The sequence below is a fragment of the Alexandromys fortis genome, unplaced genomic scaffold (assembly GCF_014885135.2).
Source record: "Alexandromys fortis isolate MF-2015 unplaced genomic scaffold, M_Fortis_MF-2015_v1.1 scaffold_212, whole genome shotgun sequence".
Taxonomy (NCBI): domain Eukaryota; kingdom Metazoa; phylum Chordata; class Mammalia; order Rodentia; family Cricetidae; genus Alexandromys; species Alexandromys fortis.
In genome coordinates, this window is record NW_026068091.1 from 610,297 (window position 1) to 635,552 (window position 25,256).

Below are 25,256 nucleotides of genomic sequence, written 5' to 3' on the forward strand. Positions count from 1 at the left end.
TTTTTTTTTTTTTTTTTTTGTTTTTCGAGACAGGGTTTCTCTGTGGCTTTGGAGCCTGTCCTGGAACCCCATGACTGATTTTTGAACAAGGAAGATAATAAGTGGTTCCTTAAAGACAAGAACTTAAAAGCAGTAATAAAATTATTACTGAAGTACACATAAAATATTTAACTCATAGACACAGGATGTTGACAGAAAAACATTTCATATTTGTTTGAACAACAGTTAGATTGAGTACACTGCAAGGAACAACAAGCTAACATAACAAATATCACCTGTAGCTTTTTTTTTTTTTAAGTGGCCCTTGGTATTAAACCTAGGATTGAATAAATGCTAGGCAACCACTCTATCACAGGCCACACTCCCATATCCACAAAACACTGCCTAAGTCCTCTATGTTCCTTTACAATGTTTTTTGCTTACTTGGTGAGGTTAGCTTTCCCACGGGACTCACGAACTTGTGCCAGTAGAAGATCTGGACATAGCTTCTTAGCATCATCTGCCCACATGTTTCTAGTGACCCCAAATGCACGAGCTTCATAACTCACTGCAATAATTCTAAAGTTAGGGAGAGAAAAGGAAACAAAACCAAAAGTATTACATGATCTCAAACAACAAACGTTAACAGAAGTAGGCTGTAAACACATAAAATTAGAAATTTTGTGACCCCAGATGCTATTATTCAATTACAGACACAGCAGTTCAGAAACCTCAAAAATAAGACCTAGAATAGAATCATTGAGTTTCCATAGACTAAAATACTAGTGGGGTCTGGGGTGATGGTGAAGTATTAAGAGCACTGCTTGCTCTTTTTACCCGGGCTTGATTCCCAGCACCCAAATGATGGCTCATCAGTAACTCCAGTCCCAGGGGATCTGACACCCTATTTTGCCCTCTGTGGGTACTGTATGCAGGTGGTACACAGACACAGAAGTGGACAAAACACACACGTAATTTTTTTTTAAATACTAAGAGGGGCTGGAAAGATGGCTCAGTCTCAGTAAAGTATCTGCCATGCAAGTAAGTAGACCTAAGTTGGAATCCCTAGGACCCACAGAAAAAGCTGGGTGCAGTAGTACATGCCTTTAATTCCTGGTCTGTGAGAGCAGAAACAGGTGGCTCTCTAGATTTGCTGACCAGTCAGCCTAGCTGAATCTGATGAGTGTGAACATGTACACACACACACACACACACACACACACACACACGACACACACACACACACACACACACACACACACGACACCATCAATTATACATACCCACCACCTTTCCATGATTTGTACTGTACAACTGCACAAGGTTTATTCCTCAAGTGAGGATTTTGCCGCTGTTCCACCTGGACAAAAAAACAATCCATATCCACAAGAGCAACCACTCGATCCTGCCCAGCAGCCATTTATTCTGGAAGACATTCAGAAATAGAAAATAATTAACCTAAAATACAAAAACACAACAAAAGACCCCTATTATATGTCTACCATGTGTGGTAGGTGCACATCTTTGATCTCAGCACTCAGGAGGCAGGGGCAGATAGATCTTTATTGAGGTTTATTGGGGTACCAGCTCCTAAACCTCTCAGGATCCAAAAGGAATGCTACAGCAAGTGCGGGAACTGGCTATAGGAATGAGAGTAAAGGAATCAGCTCACACATATCTTCTTATCACGTCCCATTTATTCTTCTGTCCTGCTGCAAAAGTTTCGTCTAGCTTATATACACATATAGACACAATCAACAATTCTCTGGCAATAGCACGGTACAGGGCTGGAATTCCTTCAGGGTCATTAAAGGCACAAATAAAAGAAAATAAAATAAAAACACAGAGACAGATATTGGGGTTCAAGATGAAGATCAGAAAAGCAAAACAGTCAAGCCACTAGAGAAGCCTCACCTCTACCAAGGCTGGGTGACTGCAGCCTGAGCCCTGAGCCCTGTCATTTCCCGTTTTATATTCCCCTTTAGTGCTGGGATTAAAGGCTTGTGACTCCTTAGTACTGGGATTAAAGGTGTGTGACATCATTGCCTGGCCTCTAGTGGCTTAGTTTTACCCTCTGGTCTTCAGGCAAGCTTACTTATTAAAACATAAATAAAATACCACTACAGATAAGGATTTTTACACAAAGCTGTAGCTGTCAGCTTACTTTTTGGCTCAAAGTAGGAGTGGTCTGTGAAAGCCTCTGTGAACTCTTAAGGGGGAAGGAGGTTAATTAAGAGAGAGAAGCTAGGGAGGGGGATCCATGTGCTACAATATATTCTTAAATGACTAAGTGAATAGCTAAACGTTTGTAATCAGTAAAGCCACGAGCAAGGCAGGAATCATCCTTTACTCGACGCAGTAAAGAGCAGAATAGGGGTAAACTGAGGTTGCTCTCCCAAGTTGACTGTGGGAGAATTCAGGGCACCCAGTATATATTCTATATATCAAAATTATACAGTAAATGAAAAGTCCTCTTCCAGGCTAGCCACAGATGTATGAGCCCAGTAGATGAGATAAACAGTGGGAAACAGTAAAGCTATTCCTAGGGAAGAGATGAAGTGACTCATAAGAGAAATTACAGAGAGGACCAGCCCGTTTCCACAGCCAGTAACTCCACAGCCTTTCCAGGTGTGGCTCCCTATGACCCATCTGGTAGGTCAGTCTGTGGAATACTAGTCTTCCTGCTATACCTCTCATGGCCCTTGATGGATCTTCAGGTCTACACAGTGAGACCCTTTCTCAAAACAATAGTAACAACTGTATTTTCACATTCTAACTGATGAGCCACAGCATGAATAGGAGCATGGGAACTAAGAAGAATGGAAGGCATTTCCTTACTGTTGACATGAGAATAAAGTAATATAATTGTATAAAGGTAATACATAAAGCTTTAAATACAGTTTCAGGGGGCTCAGATTCTCCTGCCCTTATTTCCCAAGTGGTGGGATTACAAGCATGCATCAGAACACCTGGCTACTCATTCTCAGTAACAGACATTTCATAAATAGCCAAAGTTGCCTGTCTTATTACTGTTCTGTTGTGTGAAGGGACACCATGATCCAAGCAACTCTTATAAAAGAGAGCATTTAATTGGGTGCTTGGTTACAGAGGGTTAGTCCATGGTCATCATGGCAGGAAGCAGACAGGCATGGGGCTGGAGCGGTAGCTGGAAAGTGTTACATCCTGATCTATAGGCAGAGAGAAGTGACTGGGCCTACTGTGGGCTTTTGAAACCTCAAAGCCCACCCCCAGTGGCACAGCTCTGCTGTGGAATAATCCTCCCTACATTGTGAATATATATTCCTCTCAATGGTTAATAAAAAGTTGACAGGCTGGTAGTGAGGCAGGAAGCATAGGTGGGACAACCAGGAACAGATGACTCTGGAGTCAGAGGAGACTCCAGCCAGAGGCCGAGGAAGCAGGTTGTGTAGAAAATGAGGTAACATGTCAACAGGCATGGCGCAAAGCATGGATAAGAAATATGGGTTAATTTAAATGTAAGAGTTACCTAGCAACAAGCCTGAGCTATTCGCTGAGCATTTATAATTAAGACTGAGTAGTTATTTGTGAAGTGGCTGCTGGGACAGGGAATTTTCACTTAGCAGCCCCTCTAACAAGGTCACACCTCTAACTCTGTCCAAACAGTTCCACTACCTAAACCAAGCATTCAAACACATGAGTCTATGGGGGTGGAAAAGTCACTGTCACTCAAACCGCCACAGTGCCTAACAATGGACTCAGCATCGTAATTCATAGGAAAATGAACATTAAAACTACTCAGACCAAAAACCCACAAAGTACACTAGGTAGAGAGGGCAAAAGGGTAATCTAGTTGATAGATAAATCCTAACTGTAAATTTAGGAAAAAAAGAAGAAAATGTTGTATATCAATCAACCTCAGGGAGAAACGGGTACACTCATCCGTTGCTGGTGGGAATGCAAATTTGTGCAACCACTTTGGAAATCAGTGTGTCGGTTTCTCAGGAAATTCGGGATCAACCTACCCCTGGACCCAGCAATACCACTCTTGGGAATATACCCAAGAGATGCCCTATCATAGAACAAAAGTATATGGCCGGGCAGTGGTGGTGCACGCCTTTAATCCCAGCACTCGGAAGGCAGAGGCAGGCGGATCTCTGTGAGTTCGAGACCAGCCTGGTCTACAAGAGCTAGTTCCAGGACAGTCTCCAAAACCACAGAGAAACCCTGTCTCGAAAAAACAAAACAAAACAAAACAAACCCAACAGTATATGCCCAACTATGTTCATAGCAGCATTGTTTGTAATAGCCAGAACCTGGAAACAACCTAGATGACCTTCAATGGAAGAATGGATGAAGAAAGTATGGAATATATACATATTAGAGTACTACTCAGCAGTAAAAAACAACGACTTCTTGAATCTTGCATACAAATGGATGGAAATAGAAAACACTATCCTGAGTGAGGTAAGCCAGACCCAAAAAGAGGAACATGGGATGTACTCACTCATATTTGGTTTCTAGCCACAAATAAAAGACATTGAGCCTATAATTCGTGATCCTAGAGAAGCTAAATAAGGTGAACCCCTGTCTCGAAAAACCAAAAAAAAAAGATGAACCCCCCCCCCAAAAAAAAACATATAGGCATCCTCCTGAATATTAACCTTCATCAGGCGATGAAAGGAGACAGAGACAGAGACCCACATTGGAGCACCAGACAGAAATCTCAAGGTCCAAATCAGGAGCAGAAGGAGAGAGAGCACAAGCAAGGAACTCAGGACCGCGAGGGGTGCACCCATACACTGAGACAATGGGGATGTTCTATCGGGAACTCACCAAGGCCAGCTGGCCTGGGTCTGAAAAAGCATGGGATAAAACCGGACTCTCTGAACATAGCAGACAATGAGGACTACTGAGAACTCAAAACAATGGCAATGGGCTTTTGATCCTACTGCCCCTACTGGCTTTGTGGGAGCCTAGGCAGTTTGAATGCTCACCTAACTAGACCTGGATGGAGGTGGGAGGTCCTTGGACTTCCCACAGGGCAGGGAACCCTGATTGCTCTTTGGGCTGACTAGGGAGGGGGACTTGATTGGGAGAGGGGAGGGAAATGGGAGGCGGTGGCGGGGAGGTCGCAGAAATCTTTAATAAATAAACAAAAAAAAATCAACCTCAGATTGAAAACATTCAGGAAAAACCATGCACAATGACTGTATATGGATACTTCCCATCATTCTCTATGAGACACAGATTATCTATTTATATAGTACTTATATTGTGCTAGGTATTAGGATTTGAACTATTTGTGAGAGGGTGGGGTGGGATGTTTCTCACTGTTAGAGCTCTTTCCTAGCATTCTCAAGACTACAACTTTGAACCTTAGCAAGTGCCTCTGTATGTATGTGTGTCTATATATACAATGGCATAGGTCATATGCAAACACTACATATGACATTTTATTTATTTTTTTAATATTTATTTATTTATTTATTATGTGTACAATATTCTGTCTGTGTGTATGTCTGCACGCCAGAAGCAGGCACCAGACCTCATTACAGATGGTTTGTGAGCCACCATGTGGTTGCCGGGAATTGAACTTAGGACCTTTGGAAGAGCAGGCAATGCTCTTAACCACTGAGCCATCTCTCCAGCCCCTACATATGACATTTTATGTAAGAGACCCAAGCATCTGCAGTCTGGGTATCCTGCAGGCTTCAGGAAGAGTATTCTGGAATCAATCTTCCTGTGAATTTGGAAGGACTATATCTATCTATCTATCTATCTATCTATCTATCTATCTATCTAAAATATCATAGCATTCATGCAAAATTGGAAGGGGCATGAGACAGGGTCTCACTGTGTAGCTCTGGCTACCCTGTAACTCCCTATAAAGACCAGGTTGGCTTCAAAGTCACAGAGATCCAACTGCCTCTGCTAGGACTAAAGGTGTTTGCCACTGCAACTGTCATCAGGTAAAACTGTTTATTTTGAAATAATTTTTAAAAAATTTGGATACAGAGAATAGTGGCATGCTTCTGTAATTCTAGCACTCAAGTGGCTAAGGCAAGATGATTATAAGTTCAAGGTCAACCTGAGCTATGTAGAAAGAACTTTGTTCCAAGAACACATACACACACACACACACACACACACACACACAAAGAGAGAGAGAAAGAGAGAGAATAATCTAATACTACATAAATACCCTGTTTCTCTGCAAACTTTCAACAGCTCCTACCTTGTGAGGCTCCTACCTCTTACAACTACTTTGTGGGGCTTAGTGATTTTCTATTTGTGCAATTCCTTTGTTGTTATGAGAAGTGTTTATTTTTTCTTTCCTCCTGTACTTACTTATTTTTAAAAGACAGATGTCACATAGCCCAAATTGGCCTCAAAACTTGCTCTGCTAACCACTGAGATTACATCATGATTTTTAAAGGTCCTCAAGGCACGTACACTACACAGCAGCTTTGCATACCAAGGGCATATCATAACTAACACTTTCACAGGAACACAGGAAATTCATGATTTAAATACAAGAAACAGGTTATACAGATGAGTGAGTACCTAACCGTAACTTGAATTTTTCTTTTTCAAATGAACATTCACCTTGAAAATAAGCTGCAGTATTAGTGTAAAGATAATAAATAATTAAAGATCGGAATGTTAGAGGCCTTAACTCCTTACAAATCCATCTAATCACTCACCTACGCAAGTCAGGCGTGCCTTTGTTTCTAAGAGGTTTTTCTTTAATACTGGAACAGATAAAGCCAGAAAATGGCAAATGTGCTGCCACAATCAATACAGGGAAGTATTCGATATAGATATCAGATGTGAAACAAGAATCTGTGATTTAAGGGCAGCAAGCATAAACATAAACTAAGTAGAAAAAAACACCTTATATGTGTTTCTTTTGTACTAATGTCTGTATCAGTGTAAAATCAGCGCACTGCCGAAACATTGCTTCCGAAAGGATTATGTTAATTTAGGGTTTGGCTTTTTTTCCTTTTTTTTTTTTTTCTGAAGCAGAATCTCACGCTGTGGCTCAGGCCGTCCTCAAACCCGAAGCAATCCTACTGTCTCAGCCTCCAGAGGCGTAGTGGGATGCGTTTTAAAACATTTTGGTTTACCCCCTTCTGTACAAAACACATCTGGAGCGTAGTAACACGCACAAGAAAATATGTACCGGTGAAGAGGAAGGTATTAGTTACAAGTAAATAATCCTTTCAACAAGACAACACTCCTTAGAGACCATTTCAGGGCCTTCTCGCCACTGAAGCAGGTTTCCACTTCGGCCAAGTATACCCCCAGTTATCCAAGAAAAACCAACAGCCAAGGCAACGGAAGCAATCCGACACAGCGATTCCGAACCCCGAGTTTTAATGTCCTTACCCTCGGCGGCGGGCACCTGTCAAAACTGCCAAGAGCAGTGCTGCGGGCTCCGGGCTGAGTCCCCTGGAGGGAAAATGACGGCGTCTACACAATCTCGTCGCCTTCCCAGGAGCAGGTCAGTGGGTTCCGAGAGACCGGCTGCCCGTGTCGACGGAGAATCGAGCCGGTATCTAGGATCCCGCCAAGCAAAGAGCCCGCGCAGCCTGAAAGTTTGCGTCCCACAGCAAATCCAGAGGAGATAGAGTTCAGCTCCGCGCGCGCAGGGAGGGACGGTTGACGCGCCCGCGCATCGCGAAACTTCCGTTCCCGCGCCCCGCCCACTCAGGCAGGGCCGACTCAATGAGCCGCCACTTCCGTGCGCGCATGCGCGGTGGCGGGTCTGGCGCGTGCGCAGCGCTGTGTTCGTCCCAGCTCCTGCCTCTGCTGCTCACCCTCCTCCTCCGGTTCCCCACCCCCAGCCCGCCGCGGCCTGGTTATCAACGTGTGGTCCGGCCAGGGGAGCCGTGTGCGCCTCGTGCTCCCGGGTCGGCGGTGGTGTTTCCGGCTCTAGCCATGGATATGGAGCAAGTGAACGCGCTGTGCGAGGAGCTAGTGAAAGCGGTGACGGTCATGATGGACCCCAGCTCCACCCAGCGCTACCGGCTGGAAGCCCTCAAGGTAGCTGGGGTCCTGGCGCCCTGGGCCTGCCCCGAGACCCCCATCCCAGTTTTCCCCGACGGCCTTTCCAAGCTCATTTTGTCTCCCGCCTCTGCGGCCATTGGTCCTCCCACTCGCAGTTGGTACAGTGGCTTCTGGTCGCGCGGGCCGCCTCACCCCTTCTCGTTTGGGTCTTCTCTTCGCTTGCGCGCCTGTCCCTAAGTGCTGCGCATTCCCCAGCCACTTCGCAGTGGCCTTTCTGCCCACTGCTCACTTCTTTTCACGCTTGACCTCCCCACGGATCTCCACCACAGCAGGCTGCGCTCGTTCTGACGCCCGGGCAAGCCCCACATTGCCTGGCGTTCTAGGAGCGCACGTGCAAATTCTGTCCCCAGTGCCATCCTTATTGCATTGCCGATCCATTCCAGACTTGTGATTTCAAACTCCCGAGTATCCCTTTTTCTTACGGTCTTACATGACTTTTTTTCTAGTCTTGGGCATCTCTGGCTGATTTGTTAACACTCCACTGTTTATAGGTGTGAGATATTTTGCTATTTTTGCGCAAAGATGAACCTTACCACCGGCTTTGCATTTTCACAAGGGCACTTTGGTTTCCTGGAAATAGATTTCTTGAGTCCCAGGTGCTGCCCCAAGGTCTGTGTCAAGTTTTGCTATTTGGGAACCTGCAACAGAGCTTCTTCCCCATTAGAGTGAGCAACAACATATAGGTGTATGTGGTACAGGGTTTGGAATCAAACAGCTGTGTGTGTGTGTGTGTGTGTTTTTATTGTGAAGAGTTTTACTCAGGCACAGAAATAGAATACTACAGAGATCCCGAATAGGCCTGTGACCGAAACACAAATGCACAGATGTGTTTGTTTACTGCCTTTTCCTGTCACCCACAGTTTTTAAAGCTAATCCCAGGGGTTGCCATTCCCCCTCTATGGGTATATCTCTAACGTTTTTTCCTTCTTTTAGGGCTACTTTCTTTTTAGTGTTAACGTGATTACTGTGAAAGTGGATCATTAGTAATACTAATCTAGTTCTTGCAACTTAAAACACAGTGGAAAAGACAGGCCTATAATCCCCAGTACTCAGGAGACTAAGGCGGGAAATTCAAAAGTTAAAGACCAGCCCAGGCAATTTCGAGAGACCCTTTCTCCAGAAGTGAACAAACTGCTTAGAGGGTGAAGTGCTATTGTAGCTGCTGGGTGCTGGCACCCAAGCACAGCTGTGGAAGAGACTAGCAGACCCCTGAGTTTGCTGGCTCGCCAGTCTGGCTAAGAGAGAAGACATTCAGCTTCAGTTTCTGGCTTTCATTTGCTTGCTCAGCTACATACACATGCACATACGTAAATATACTGCATACACTTATCAAACAGAGAAAGCTGAGGATCTAGTTTAGAGACCGTGTGCTTGCCTGCCACACGGAAGGTTCAGTGCCCAGTGAAAATGCACGCGATCAGCTACGGTTGGAATTTTCTTGAGATGCATTTTCTCAGGTTTCCCCATGGAAATAATAATTTTTCTTCTTTCAGTTTTGTGAAGAGTTTAAAGAAAAGTGCCCTATCTGTGTCCCGTGTGGCTTGAGGTTGGCTGAAATAACACAGATTGCCATCGTCAGACATTTTGGCCTTCAGATCCTGGAACATGTTGTCAAGTAAGGAGCTCTTGGCCACTGCAATCTGCTGAAGAGAGCAACTCTTTAATCCTTTCATGACCTCCACAGGTGCTTTTCCAATGGCTAGGAGAGAACAGAACTCAGGGTTTTTACTTCTTGTTCAGTTAAGTCATCTCTGTAAATATGTTATACAAGCTAATCATTCAACAAGCCAGGCATAGTGGCTCACATTGGCCCTGCATGGAGAAACTGAAGCAGGAATATTGCCACAAGTTCAGGCTCACATAGGCTACATAGTTCCAGTATAGTGAGCTATAGAGTGAAACTTTGTATCAAGAAACCGAAATTTAAAAAAGAAACAGAGCACACACACACACACACACACACACCCCTTAGAGTTTCTCTGTGTAGCTTTGGACCCTGTCCTTGCACTCACAGAGATCCACCTGCCTCTGCCTTCCAAGTACAGCGATTAAAGGCATGCATGTGCCACCAACGCCCAGCCAGAAGAACTTTTTTTTATTTTTGAAAAGCATTGACACTGTAGATGCTAGATGGAATTTGTCTTTGAGCTGTCAACAGAATCAAGGAGAAAAGCTGATTTGTGACAAAAATCTCATGTAATGCTGGTTAATGCACAAAAGCATATACAGAGCTCCTCGAGACTCTGTGTTACTTGTTTAAAGTGGACTTTTGTTCATTCTCTAAGGAGCACAGAATCAAAAGTAGAATTTTTAAATAGGTCAACCTAATTATTTTATGTGTATAAGTGTTTTGTCTGCCTGTATGTATGTGCACCATGTGCATGCCTGGTGCCCACGGAGGCCAGAAGAGGATATTGCATCCCTTGGAACTGGATTTACAGATGGTGATGAGCTGCCATGTGGGTGCTGGCACCCAAACTCAAATCCTCTGCAAGAGTAGCAAGTACTCTTAACTGCTGAGCCATCTTTCCAGCACCAAGGATGTTTTTAAGAGTTTTTGTTTTGTTTTGTTTTGTTTTTTGAGACAGTTTTTCTGTGTAACAGTTCTGGCTATCCCTGGAACTCATTTTGTAGACCATGCTGACCTTGAACTCACTAAAATCCACCTGCCTCAGCCTTCCAAGTACTGGTATTAAAAGTGTGCACCACCACCACCCAGCAAGAATTTATTATTTTTAATTAATGTGCATTTGTATGGGTATGTGCTTGTGAGTGAATGTAGAGTGCACATAATGTGTATGTGATCATCATGGAGCTTACAGGTGTTTGTGTGCTGCCCAGCATAGGTGCTGGGAACCAAACTCAGATCTTCTTAATCACTGAGACACCTCTCCATCCTCGAAAGTGTGTTTGGGGGTGGGGAGCATGAGTTTTTGATTTCTTGAGACAGAGTCTCTCTATGATACCTTGACTGTCCTGGAATTCACTATGTAGACCAACCTGGCCTTGAAATCATAGATCCACCTGCTGCTACCTCCCTAATGCTGGGATAAAAGGTGACAACCATCATACCTGACCAAAAGTAGTTTTTTTTTGTTTGTTTGTTTGTTTTTTGTTTTTTGGTTTTTTTTTTTTAAGACAGGGTTTCTCTCTAACAGCTCTGGCTGTCCTGAAACTCTCTCTGTAGACCAGGCTGACTTCAGACTCACAGAGATCCACCTGCCTCTGCGTCCCAAATGCTGGGATTAAAGGCGTGCACCACCATAGCACAGCAAGTATAATTTCTTAATGAAACTTGTTACAAAATGTAAAGCAGGAAACAGATATTCTCTTATGAAGAAAAGTCTTCTAACATGGTTTTGTTGATTTTGTTTTGGTGGTCAGGTTTCGCTGGAACAGCATGTCACGATTGGAGAAGGTTTATCTGAAGAACAGTGTCATGGAGCTGCTCGTAAATGTGAGCAAAGGGTTGTTGGGAGGCTCGTGTTCCCAGACATCCACATGACCTTAAAGACAGAGCAGAGGAGATTAAACATCTCAGCAAATGAATGAATATGATTCTTAGATGTAGCCGGTATGGTCACACACCTTTTATCCCAGCACTGGGGAGGTAAAAGTGGGCAGATCTCAGAGTTCAAGGCCAGACAGGTCTACGTAGTGACTGCCAAGACGGCGAAGGCTACTTAGATCCTGCCTCAAAATAAATAGATAGATAAGATTCTTAGATGTAAATTAGTTGATTACCACCATTCACTTTGAATTTTTTTTCCTTTTTATTAAAGCTTAACTGCTGTGAGCCATGTGATGAAGCCATAGAGAATAGATTTGTTTCAGTCATTAATAAGATTTCAAACATGCTATAAATTGGTGGCCTTTTTATTTATTTAATTTAGTTAGTTTCACTATGTTCTGAGTGGTTTCAAACTATCCTCCTTCCCCTGCCTTCCAAGTACTGGGATTCCAGAGGTACTGTACCGTGTCCGGCTAGCCTTTTTTTTTTTTTTTTTTGAACTAGGACTTCTTTCTGTGTCCCATATTGGCCTCCACCTGCCTTCAGCCTCTTGCATTCTGGGACTGCAGGCATCAGCCACCATGCCCATCCTTTCTTTTATAAGAGTGTATTAACAGGGGGATACATGTGTAGTTAGTGGGGGTTTTTGAGATAGGTTCTCATGAAGCCCAGGGTAGCTTCAGTCTTGCTATATAGCTGAGAAAACTTATATTTTTGACCCTCCTGTGTACTGGGATTACAGACAAGTACTATCAACCTGACCTTCTCTACTTTTAATTGGGAAAAGATGTTTTACAAAATTAGATTAGTTTAACTAGTTATGACTTGTAATTTACTAGTCCTGTGGAGGCTAGCAGTGGTGAATTATCAGTTTTAATGTTTAAATTCGTGGGAGACAGTGACAGTTAATCTTTAATATTGGAACTACTGGTGTTACAGCACTCCTCGATGCCCTTGCAGTCTGTCAGTTTCCCAGTGCACATCTTACTTCTGCATCCCCTGTGATCTTCAAAACCATGAAGCAATACGAAAGCCTCTTCCATTTGTGAATAAGAGCAGCAGTGTTTTCCTGACTCTTGACAGCCACTTATTAGCTGTTGAAACTGTCGTTTATATTTTACGTGGGAACATGGATCACTGAGAACGCAAGACAAGTGATTCATACATGGAGAACAGGTTTAGGTTCAGAGGAGAATATTCTTTCAGTTCTCTGTGGAGGGTTGGGTGTGGTGTGAGTACTATGGCGTGCGTTGGGAGTCAGAGGACAACTAGAGGGGATCAGTTCTTTCCTTTTACCATGTGGGTTATGGGGATGGGACTGAGCTTGTCAGCCTTGGAGACAGCACCTTTCCTCACTGACACACACCTCTCACCCCTTCTTTTGAGGCACAGTTTCATGTGGATCAGGCTGGGCACAAAGTTGATATGTTGTAGAGAATGACACTATTCTGTCACTGTGTGTGCACTCAAGTGTATACGTAGCACAGACATTGATGAAGGTTAAAGGACAACTTTGAGAAGTCAGTTCTTTCCTTCTGCCACGGGTTTCTTGAGTGAACCAAATCATCAGGCTTACACAGAAAGCTTGTTTACCCGTTGAGCTGTCTCACTGGCTCAGAGGGTGACTTGACTTTCGATCCTCCTCCACTGCCCATATGTGAGATTACAGATGTGTGCCACCACACTCAGTTTATGTCCTGTTGGGGATTAAAGCCAGGACCCAGCAAATACTGTACCAACTGGGTCACATTTGAAGTCCAAGGGCTCTGAGTTTTTATGCTTAGAGTTTAGTCTTACTGTCTGCATAATGTCTTTCTTTCAGGGAACGTTGAGTATTCTGGAGGAGGAGAACCACATTAAAGATGTTCTGTCCAGAATTATGGTAGAGATGATCAAACGAGAATGGCCACAGCACTGGCCTGACCTGCTCTTGGAACTGGACACTCTCTCCAGACAAGGGGTATGGAGTGCGTGCGTGCTGGCTGTGTGCACTCATGGTTAGAGCAGTCACTGAGTTTGCTTTGTATTTGTGTTCACGGTTTATCAATAGCAGGTCATCTGTTAGCATATGTACACAATAAAGTGCTTTTGATTAACTAGCTTGTTTCTATTGGCCTAGGAAACGCAGAGGGAGTTAGTGATGTTTATCCTTTTGCGGTTGGCAGAGGATGTAGTGACCTTTCAGACACTTCCCACTCAAAGAAGAAGGGATATTCAGCAAACATTAACGCAGAACATGGAAAGAATCTTCAGCTTTCTGCTCAGCACACTTCAGGAAAATGTAAACAAGTACCAGCAAATGGTATGGATTCTTCCCCGCAAGGTCCTCTCTTCCCAGGCTGGAACTTACACCCTGCTTATATTCTGAGCACGCACTCTGCTGTGAAGCTGTACCTTTACCACACTCTTGCCTTTTGTTTTGAGTGAAGTTCTTGCTAAGTTGCCAAGGATGTCCTTGACCCCACTTACCATCCAAGCAGGCCATGAGTTTGTGATCCTTTCCTTTGCCCCCTGAGTAGCTGGGATTGCAGACCTATGCGCTGGGTACAGTAGATGTCTTGTATTTGACCTGAATGTAATGTTTTTTGTTTTGGGGTGTTTATTTGTTGTTTTTGTGAAAATGGCTTTCCATGGGGATATGAGAGTGTATGGTTTCGCAGAAAGAAAGGCCTTTTTCTTTTTTTTTCTTTTTTTTTTTGGAATGGGGAGTTTCAAGACAAGGTTTTTTTCTGTGTAAGAGTTCTGTCTGTCCTGAAACTTGCTTTATAGACCAGACTGGCCTCTAACTCACTAAGATCCACCTGCCTCTGCATCCGAAGTGCTGAAATTAAAGGCGTGCACCACCATCGCCTGGCAGGAAAGGTCATCTTAAGAGCAAAATTTCTAGGAAATGTCAGAAAAATTAAACCATTTTCTCAGATATTCAGCTCAATGAGTTTATATGTAAATTTCTTTCAAAATAAAAGCATTCTTTTAAAACAGCATAAGCCCAGGCATGGTGGCACACTCTTTTATTCCCATTACACGGAAGGCAGAGGGAAGCAGATTTCCCACGTTCCAAGCCAGCTTGGTATACTAGTGAGTTTCAGGTTAGCTAGGGGTACATAGTGAGACCTTGTCTGCAAAACCTAAGAAGCATAAAGCTGCAGTTTAAAATTTGTTATTAAAACTCTAGATGGTATTTGATTCCTAGCACCCCACATGGTATCTCACAGTCTTCTGGCATCAAGTCCCAGAGGCTCTCATGCCCTCTTCTGGCTTTCTTAAGAACCACACACACACTTGGTACCCATACACATAATCAATAAACAACAACCACAAAACCTTTTTAGATTTTTGACAAGTCTGTAAAGTCCTGATAAGTCAGGGTGTTCCTTTGGTCCTGGTTCCTTTTGCAGTGGGTTGGCTGCAATAGGTATTGTCACAGTGCGATGTGGTATTTTGTTCTCAGTGGGTTTTGCTTCTGCAGAAATGTTACAGGAAGAGGAGAGGGCTCTTTTCGTCCTGGCTGCCCAGCTAGCGTACACCTGAAATAATCACACAGAAACTGTATTAATTAAAACACTGCTTGGCCATTAGCTCTAGCCTCCTATTGGCTAACTCTCACATCTTGATTTAACCCATTTCTATTAATCTGCATGCCACCACGAGGTCATGGCTTACCGGGAAAGATTCAGCATGTCTGCATGTCTGACCTGGCACCTCCATGGTGGCACTATCTTGCGCTTGTTCTCTCTCTCTCTCTCTCTCTCTCTCTCTCTCTCTCTCTCTCTCTCTCTCTCTCTCTCTGACTCTGCTTCTTCCTCCCAGAATTCAGTTCTGTCTTCTCTGCCTCCCTAAGTTCTGCCCTATCAGGCCAAGCAGTTTCTTTATTGATTAACCAATGAAAGCAACACATAAACAGAAGGACCTCCTACACCACAGAAAAGAGTGGACAAACGCCTTTCTCACCTTTAATTTTTAGAAGGCATTTGAAAATTAATCTTGGAGTTTGAGAGATGGTTCCTCAGGAAAGAGTGCTGAGGACCTGTCTGGTTCCCAGCACTTACATGACATCCCATAACTGTAATCCCAACTCCAAAGGACCCCGTAACCTTTGGCTTCCACTGATACCTGTACACACGTGGCATGCACTCATGCAGACACACATATTTACATGAATGAAAATAATTTTTTTCTGTTTTTTTTCAAGGTAGGGTTTCCCTGTAGCTTTGGAACCTGTTCTAGATAGAACTAGCTCTTGTAGACCAGGCTGGCCTTGAACTCCCAGAGATCCACCTGTCTCTGTCTCCAGAGTGCTGGGATTAAAGGCATGTGCTACCACCACCCAGTGAAAATAAAAATCTTTTAAATAGAAAAAGTTAGCTGGTAATGGTAGTTCATGCCTTAAATCTCAACATTTGGCGGGCAGAGGCAGGAAGATCTCTGTGAGGTTGGGCCATCTGTGTTTTTAAAGTAAGTTCCAGGACAGGTCAGCCAGAGGTACATGTTGAAACCCTGTCTTGAAAATCCTTATGGCATATATATTTTTAAGATTTATTTATTATGTATACAGTATTCTGTCTGCATGTGTGCCTGAAGGCGAGAAGAGGGCACCAGCTCTCATTACAGATGGTTGTGAGCCACCCTGTGGTTGCTGGAAATTGAACTCAGACCTCTGGAAGGATAGCCAGTGCTCTTAACCACTGAGCCATCTCTCCAGCCCCCCCTAATAATTTGTATTACTATACAAAAACCCAGTAGGCAGTAGGAACTGAGGAAATGGTTCAGTGAATAAAGTTCTTGCCACACAAATATGAGGGCCCAAGCTAGGATCTCCAGCACCCACATGACGTCTTTGTGTGTGGCGTGTCTGTAATCCCAGTAATGAGCAATGGACACAGAACTTGCTAGATGGCTAGGCTAGCCAACTAATGAGATCTGGCTTCAGTCAAATACCCTTTCTCAAAAACAGGTGGAGAGCAATAGAAGATACACGATGTTGACCTCTAACCTCTATATCACTCCAACATACATGCACATATGTCTGTACACTGTATATGTATCATTTACATGTGCATATACCACATGTATATACCCTACAAAAAAAGAAGTTCAAGTTCACCCTCAGCTACGTATTTAAGGAGTCTATCTTAAAACAAAAATCAGAATCTATGTTCTCCCTTAGAAAATGTAATCCCTAGGAGTACCTTCTGTAAAATGGGTTAACTTCACAGAGGAAATCGGAGCAGGTTTGACTAGGCCTCAAGATAACTTTTCCTGAAACACTTATTTGTATTGTCTAATAAATAGCAGTAAATTAATGATGATATTCCTTAATTCTTGAAAGAATTCTGGATCAACATTTTTGGACCTCAGCAATATTTATACTTTGGGGGGTTGATTTCGAGACAAGGTTTATCTATAGAACAGCACTTGGTATCCTGGAACTCGCTTTGTAGGTAGACCAGGCTGACCTGGAACTCAGAGATATACCTGCCTCTGCCTTCCAAGAGCTGGGATTAAAGGCTTGAGCCACCATGCCCAGCTATTCTTAAATTTTTAAATGCTAGGTGTGGTAGTTCATACCTGTCATCCCACCCTCAGTGCAGGGCAAAGAAGTCAGGATATAAGGTTCTCCTCTGCCAGATGGAGTTCAAGGCCAGCGTCTAGTAAGTCAGACCCACTCTGGCTCAAATAGTCTTAAACACAGAAGACTTAGCACGTGGAGAGCTCCTCTTCATGCATTAAGGTCTGTGAACCGCTTCACAGTACTAAATGACCAAAAATGATTTTCTAAGCTGCAAAGTAACTGTAGGTAAGGGCACTTGCTGCAAGCCTGGCAGCCTGAGTCTCATCCCTGAGACCACTTGGTAGAAGGAGAGAATTGAACATGTTTTTGTTACACTTTGATCTCCACATCCATTCTGTCCTGCACACACAATATACTACAAATTATAAATGAACTCATTTATTATTTAATTTTTAGCACTTAGGGGCCAGAGGCAGACAGATATCTGTTTGAGGCTAGCCTGGTCCACATAGCCAGCCAGAGCTACATAGAGAGACCCTATCTCAAAAAACAATAGTAATAAGGAAGAAAAAAAAAGTTTTTTTATCTGTTCATCCCCTTGGGGTTCTTTCTCACTTTTTCTTAAAAAAAAAAATACATTTTCTCTGCTTACAAAACTTTTCCCTGTTGACAACTATTGTTAGAGCAGTCTATTGGTTTCTATATATTCGGCGCACTCAACAGAGTGTGTGCCAGAGCAACTCAGATTGGTGATGGCTTGAACATAAATTAGAAGTAAACACACAGGGGTCTCCTTCCTTCACTTTGTTACTCATGTGTGAGATATGGTCTCATATCCCAGGGTTGGCTTCAAACTCGCCATCCTACTGCCTCCACCTTCCAAATGCTGAGATTATAGACATGCGCTGTCTACCTGGCACTGGTATTTTGAATTTCTGTGTCATTCATTCTCCGTCCCAATTAATTTGTGTCCCTTCACAGACACAATTAAGGAGAGTACTGAATTTTGAACTCAGATAAATAAAGAGGCTTGCCTATTGGGTTCCATTCCCTGTCCTTCATTGGAATGGAAGAGAGAAGCTGGACCTAGCTGTTGTTGCTCAGATCCTCTGTGACTCGAGCGATAGTTGCCTTCAAGTACTGTAGGAAGTAATTACTTTTACTTGTTTTTATTTCTCCTTTTCTTGAGGAGTTTTAGGTATTTGAAACAGTCACCTGGCTGGCCTAGAGCTTGATACATAGGATAAGTAAAAATCAGCTGTATTTGTACATATTTTTGCATAGCAGCCATTACTTTGGTGTTTGGGTATGTATTTACTAATTTGTCATGCGTGATTTACTATAGTTATACATAGGTAGTCATAAACTTTATTCATTAGTTTTGTTTCTTTAACCTGTTTTTTGGTCAGTCTCTTGGTTGCCAATGTTACAAGCTGCTCAGACTTCTTATCTCAGCACTTGAGAGGCTGAGACAGGAGATACTCTCAGGTTGAGGTTAGCCTGGACTACATAGTGAGTTCCAGGCACACCAGAGCTGTACTAGCAAGACCTTGTCTGAAAAGAAACCAAAATAGTTGGCTCTATGTAAACCCTCATCCTTCCAGCACCTTCATTAGAGAGTAGTAAGTTATCGTGAGTCTTTTCCTCAGTAAACCCTTGGGTTCTTTATACTTCTCTTCCAGAAGACTGATGCTTCTCGGGAGGCGGAGGTAAGAGCACTGTGTGGAGTTGGAAGGATGCTTCTTAAAGTTCTCAGGTATGGGTAGGTGTGCCTAATGACTGCGGCCTCCGAATGGCCACAGCCTTCTAAAGCCCCCATCCTCACTTAACTATAGTAGGAGGTACAATGACAGTGTGGGAGTTTTTCAAAGAAGATATAATGCCATACTTGCCAATCTGTTGTTAGTGATCAGTGCTGAGGATGATAAGAAATGGTTCCATTATCGGGAAAGAAAGTTGAGCTCCCCATCAGTAATTATGCAAAAACTTTTTTGAATTATTTCTATTTCAGAATTTGAAAATAAGTTTTAATTCAGTCCCTCTTACTCAAGTGTTTTCACACAGGCTAAAGCAAACTGCCGAGTAAGCACTGCAACACTGAATACCCTGGCAGGCTATATTGACTGGGTGTCTCTGAATCACATTGTTGCTGAAAACTGCAAACTGCTGGAGACACTCTGCCTGCTTCTTAATGAAGAGGAGCTGCAGTTGGGAGCCGCTGAGTGTCTGCTCATTGCAGTCAGCAGAAAAGTAAGCCCTGGCTATCAGTGACAAAGGTGACTTGGGGAAGTGGTTCCAGAGGGATAGGAGGCCATCGTGACAGCAGCCATGGTAATAAGAATGGTTAGCTGAGAGAACTAGAAAAGGGAAGGCCGTATACTCTGAAAGACCCCCCCCCCCATTCACATTACTTCCTACAGCAAGAATGCACCTCCTACAGGTTCCATGTCCTCCCTCAAACAGCAGCACCACCTGGGACTTGTCACTATATTTAATTAAAGTAGCATTAAAGTTTAAAGCTTATTTTGATGCCAGTTAGAGGTATAGAAGATATCAGTACTATGAAGGGTTTTTTTTTTTTTTTTTTATTTTTTATACTATAGTTAGTATATATGACCATGTTTTCCTAAAATTGGATCCAGGGCAAGTTGGAAGACCGGAAACCGTTGATGATCTTATTTGGAGATGTTGCTATGCATTATATTCTCTCCGCTGCACAGTGAGTCTTTGCTTTCTATATCTTGTGGGGTTTTGTTGTGTTTTTTTGCTGTTTTACTTTCATTTTATGTACATCGTGTTTATAGATGTCCGTTTGTGCATGAAGGTCAGAGGTCAATACCAGTGTCTTCCTTTATTGCTGTGTACCTTGTTTTTTGAGCCAACATTTTACTGAACCTGGAACTCACTCACCTGGCTAGACTAGCTGGCCAATAATCTCTAAAGTCTGCCTGTTTCATCCTCCTGCACCAAGGTTACAGGTGCAAATCCAGCTCTTACAGGAGAGTCCAATTGTGGTCCTCATACAGGGCAGAACCTGTTGGTGCTATCCCCAGCCCTTAGTTTAGCTGGGTTTTTGTTGTTTGTTTGTTGCTTATTTTGGTGCTAAGCTTTGTACATGCTGAGAAAATACTGAAATACCACTGAGAGCCCACCTAGCCTTATAGTATGGTTTTATTTTTTAATAATTTTAATTTTTATTGAGAATAGCTTATTTTCATAGAATGTATTCTGACCACAGTTTCTTCTCCCCCAGGTCCTCCCAAGTACTCCCTCCTATAGTATGTTTTTCCTGGTGCGCATTTGTGTATGTATGTGTGTCTGAGAGAGAGACAGAGAATATGAATGAATGAGACACTATGAACCATCTCTCTGGGCCCACCCTTTGTGATGCTCTTATCTGAGTCCCAAAGACAAGTATGGAAAGGGGTGTAAGAAACAAGATGTGTTTGTTGCCTGTGATCCCTCACTATCCACTCTAATATGGCGTTTGCTGTCTTAAGAAGGATGCATCTGTTTTTAAGGAATTCTGTTACCTGAATAATATATATCTTTGGCTGTCACTGTGGTTACTGCTCCTAAGGTCTAGCTCTTAAATCTTTAGCAACTGTGATATGCTCCCAGAGGTCTCCAGTTGGTACATGCTGTACCCACTCACAGTTAGGAAGGCTGTGGTTCAGAATAGGCAGGCTGCAGAATGTGCTGTCTGTCTGCATCCCTCCAGTCTCTGGTTCCCCTGAGACCGGGTTTTCTCATCCTCCTGCCTTGAGGTCTCAGTTATTGCTTCTGCAATGCACATGAGTTGTTACTTCTGAGTGTAACACCCGGTTTTGGTGTTACACCCTCGGTACAGTTCGCGCGCAGCTGTACCGAATGCGAGTCCGGGCAAGGGCCTGGAGATTGAACACAAGAGACAGAGACCAGGGTCATTCGATAGGAGATCAAGGAGATCAAGCGAATGCCGTTTATTCAGACTTGGGGAAGCCCTTTTCTACCTAACTGCAGCACAAAGATCTCTCCGCCCAGGAAGGTGGGAAATTACCATATTAACAATGGAGAAGATTGCCTGCAGCTAAATCACCAGGTGGGGCAGGGATAGCACGGAAACACACAGGAAGCTTAGTTAACTGATAACAAACTGTCCCCGCCAATGCACCCCAGGAATAAGGGAGACCAGGGGCCCACAGGTCCCCCCTTAATATAAATTATGACTAGGCCTGTCTTGGGTGGCCTTGGACGTCAGGCAATACCCCTTACCCGTCATTGGAAAGCATCCAGGTCAAAACACATTTCCTGTCTTAGGTTGAGGCAGCCCCCCAAAAGCCTTTCCCGTCTTTGGCTCACTAGTCATTCAACACCGAGTTCAGCCAGATTTGTGCTGAAAGATTCTCTGGGGCAATAGCTAAGAGGACTTGCCATGTGGCAACATAGACCTGAGCTTGCCTTTGGCTCTGGCATCATAACTATGAAGATGATGCTCCAGCACATATATAAGCATCCCATAAGGTGACTGTGTTTGCTCAATACTTATTAATACTGCCCAAAATTGGAGCCCTTCAAGTAAGGTCTCAGCGCTGGTGAAAGGAACCCTGGTATAGCTAGCTAAAACAATTTTAAGAGCCAATTTGTAAATTGCACACCTCAGGGTCCGTGAATAACAACAATAAGCTTATAACTGTAATATCTAGCAGTGGTCTTTAACCACAACCAAGAACAAAATTAACTGCAATATTCATATGTAAATTTAGCTCAAATTTAGCTATGGCATTTGCAACCTGCCCTGAGAAGGTATCCTTGTGCTAGCAGGAAGCAACTGACTGACTAAAGAAAATCCAGCAGCATTAGCTGCTGTGGCAGCAACAGCAATGGCTGCCAGTATCATGAGAAGGGTAGATGGGTAGAGGGACAATCCTTGGCACTCGGACCACCGCAGCCAGCTCCTCAGGAAATCCGCAACTCTTCAGTTGACAAGCCAGAATCTCCTTGATCTCTTGGCTCTGTCCTGTCTTCAGGCTTCTGGACAGGAAAATCCACAGCACGCACCAGCCGCTCAGGTACCCATATTGGATTGTCAGCATCCTGCGGGAAAACACAAACAGCCCCTCTTCCCCACACCAGTACGGGATCTGGACCATACCAGGTGCCATCTGATAGATTCTTCCATTTTACATGAGGCATCCCGGAAGAATCTGGCCGCCAATGCCTGTCAGCGGCGGTATGAGATTGAGCATCAACTGTCAAAAAATTTAGAATGTATAAAATGAAAGACAAATGCTCTCGGGGGGTGGAACCATATTCCCCCTTTTTTGTTTTATGCAAATAGGCTTTGAGCGTACGATGCGCTCGCTCGACTATAGCTTGTCCTTGAGGATTATAAGGTATTCCTGTTTTGTGAGAAATTGAAAACTCAGAGCAAAATTTAGCAAAGCCAGTGCTAGCATAGGCAGGTCCATTATCAGTCTTTACAATTTTAGGAACTCCCATGTAGGCAAAAGCCTGGAGACAATGACTTTTAACATCTCGTAATCTTTCTCCTGTGTGAGCCGAGGCAAAAATGAGATGAGAATATGTATCCACGGTTACGTGAACATATTGCATGCGCCCAAAAGAAGGAACATGGGTGACATCCATTTGACATAAATGATTAGGAGCAAGCCCATGAGGACTAACTCCCAAATGGGGAACAGTTAAAAGTTTTGCACACAGAGAACATTTTTTAACAATATTAGTGGCTTGCTCTCGAGATATCTTGAAATGAAATCTTAAGGATCCAGCATATTGTCCTTCACCAGTTAGTTTGTCAAGATTATTCTGGGGGAAGCCTGCTACAGCATTTTTGACTGCAGTCTTTTTGCAATTTTCCTGCATCTCACCTCTCCATAACAAATAATCTCCCCCTGAAAGACAAGCCCTGCAAAGCTGCATCCAATCATTGGGTATAAGGTTGAGTTCTGCAAAGGATTCTAACAAAGCTACAGTGAAAGGAGCGTGAGCTCCATAGTCCACAACTGCTTCTTTTAACTGTTTAATGTCCTTAAAGGCCAGGGGGTTATGCTGCCTGGCTCTCTGTCCCTGCTGATCAATCTTTTCCACAACAGGATAAATCTGTTTCTCAATTTGCTTTTCTCTACTTAGTTTATTTAACCTCTCCCGGATCTCTCGGATTTCTGCCTCTAAGTCTATAGGGGCAGAAGCAGTAGTACCAGGATTTTGCGGAGGAGGTCTCATGGAGACATCTCCGTTTGCTTTCTTTCTTTTTTTTTTTTTCTAACTTCTTTTTTATCAGTGTGATCTCCTTTTTTAAAATTTTTTCTTTTTTTTTATATTCTCACTAATACTACCTGTTCCTAAAACTTTCTGTTCCTCAAAACTCTTAATAGAACTTACAGCTTCTACTTCCTGAATCTCCTCAAGGGTTTTGTTTAAACATTCCAATTGCTCTTTGACTCTAACATCATCACTAAGAAGAGCATCTCTGACCAAGCGCCATAGTGAAAATATCGCCATGGGGACTTCAAGTGGCCCTCGCTCTTTCAGAGCATCTTGAAGATCAGCCTTTACCTGATCCCAATCAGTAATATTAAAACCTCCTGCATGTAGGAACCAGGGACTAAACTTTAAAACTGTCTTAATGGTCTCTACTGCTGTCTCAACTTTAATACCGGTGCCTCTATTATCCAAAAGACCTAACAACTGGCCTGTTAACCGGCCCTCCAACCCAGGAACAGAATAACTTGCACCCATAACCAATTCACCCTCGCCACACAATTTTTTACCTTGCTGGCCAGTCTTCCCGAGGGCGACCTCTCAGGGATTTCCTACTTCCCGATCTCGCTGGGTCTAGTTGCCGAAGATGATCATCCCAGCGGGGCCTCCAATTGTAACACCCGGTTTTGGTGTTACACCCTCGGTACAGTTCGCGCGCAGCTGTACCGAATGCGAGTCCGGGCAAGGGCCTGGAGATTGAACACAAGAGACAGAGACCAGGGTCATTCGATAGGAGATCAAGCGAATGCCGTTTATTCAGACTTGGGGAAGCCCTTTTCTACCTAACTGCAGCACAAAGATCTCTCCGCCCAGGAAGGTGGGAAATTACCATATTAACAATGGAGAAGATTGCCTGCAGCTAAATCACCAGGTGGGGCAGGGATAGCACGGAAACACACAGGAAGCTTAGTTAACTGATAACAAACTGTCCCCGCCAATGCACCCCAGGAATAAGGGAGACCAGGCGCCCACATCTGAGGTTCAGTTATCTTCTTTGTCTTAGGCTAATTTTCACCAACAAAAAAACTCAGATATAGTCTCTTTTGTTGTGTGTATTTGTTTTTATGAGAGCTATTTGATTACGGATGAATTACAGACCTAAACTCTGGAGGAAATTTAGGAAAGTGAGACACTTTATTTTGCTTGTTTTTTTGTTTGTTGGTTTGTTTTTGTTTTTGTTTTTTTTGAGACAGGGTATCACTATATAGCCCTAGCTGTTCTGGAACTCAGTACATAGACCAGGCTAGCCTCGAATCCTAAGAAATGCCTGTCTTTCTTAGGATTAAAGGTGTGTACCACCATGCTTAAAACAAAATATTATTTTAATTATATTTATCTATTTTTATTTGCATGGAAGTATACACAGGCACACATTATGGTATGTATTTGATCAGAGGACATTTGTAAGATCCAGTTTTCTCCTACCACCCAGTGGGTCCCAGGAATTGAGCTCAAATCTTTGCACTTGGCAGCAAGTGCCTCTCTCTACCTGCTAAGCCATCTGACTGGCTGAAGACATAAAGTATTTTTATTCTATCCTTTTTTGATCCCTGGTGTAAGTAATCATTACATTAATGCCATGTTTTCCAATGCTAAGAATCTCTGCAAGATCTCCCCGGGTCTCAACCAGTGTTTTTGTGCGGCTGCTTCTGGGTGTATGTGCTGTCTCTATCAGTCACACACAAATCAAGTCCTAAAGTATTAAGCACTTTTATCGTGTCCAGATCAGAGTGTTTAATGATGAGGCAAGAAACTGCATTGAAACCATATCCCACATCAGACAAAGCTGGGCTTTGTCACTCATGGTTTGAAACGGGGTCTCACTTTGTCTCCCTGGCTGATCTGGAACTAGCTAGACTCCTATGTGCTGGGGTCAAAGGCAAGTGCCACCATGCTGGCTTGTTGAGTTGTCTGCTTGTTTGCTTGTTTTTTGAGACA

At 43.4% G+C, this 25,256-nt stretch overlaps 2 protein-coding genes and 1 long non-coding RNA gene across 5 annotated transcripts in view; 1 reads left to right on the forward strand and 2 right to left on the reverse strand.

Moving 5' to 3' along the window:
- The window catches only part of Polh (DNA polymerase eta), a 35,439-nt gene extending 27,801 nt beyond the window's left edge, over positions 1-7,638 (reverse strand). The window contains exons 1-3 of the mRNA XM_050122816.1: positions 7,351-7,638; positions 1,263-1,404; positions 424-558 (exon numbers count right to left, since the gene is read on the reverse strand). Coding sequence (XP_049978773.1) covers positions 424-558; positions 1,263-1,399 — 272 coding nt within the window. The 5' untranslated portion in view covers positions 1,400-1,404; positions 7,351-7,638. The remainder of the gene's footprint in view (positions 1-423; positions 559-1,262; positions 1,405-7,350) is intronic.
- An 87-nt stretch (positions 7,639-7,725) lies between these two features.
- The window catches only part of Xpo5 (exportin 5), a 42,299-nt gene continuing 24,768 nt past the window's right edge, over positions 7,726-25,256 (forward strand). For 2 of the 3 annotated variants that reach the window (XM_050122828.1, XM_050122829.1), the window contains exons 1-8: positions 7,726-8,007; positions 9,525-9,646; positions 11,416-11,488; positions 13,365-13,502; positions 13,662-13,844; positions 18,737-18,763; positions 19,119-19,304; positions 19,697-19,773. In XM_050122828.1, coding sequence (XP_049978785.1) covers positions 7,903-8,007; positions 9,525-9,646; positions 11,416-11,488; positions 13,365-13,502; positions 13,662-13,844; positions 18,737-18,763; positions 19,119-19,304; positions 19,697-19,773 — 911 coding nt within the window. In that variant the 5' untranslated portion in view covers positions 7,726-7,902. The remainder of the gene's footprint in view (positions 8,008-9,524; positions 9,647-11,415; positions 11,489-13,364; positions 13,503-13,661; positions 13,845-18,736; positions 18,764-19,118; positions 19,305-19,696; positions 19,774-25,256) is intronic. The other variant, XM_050122830.1, reaches the window with a different exon arrangement.
- LOC126488947 (uncharacterized) lies at positions 13,852-24,285 on the reverse strand. The gene is made up of 3 exons (XR_007588824.1): positions 23,828-24,285; positions 20,710-20,944; positions 13,852-15,069 (listed from the first exon to the last, which is right to left on the reverse strand). It is a non-coding gene; the product is annotated as an uncharacterized lncRNA (long non-coding RNA).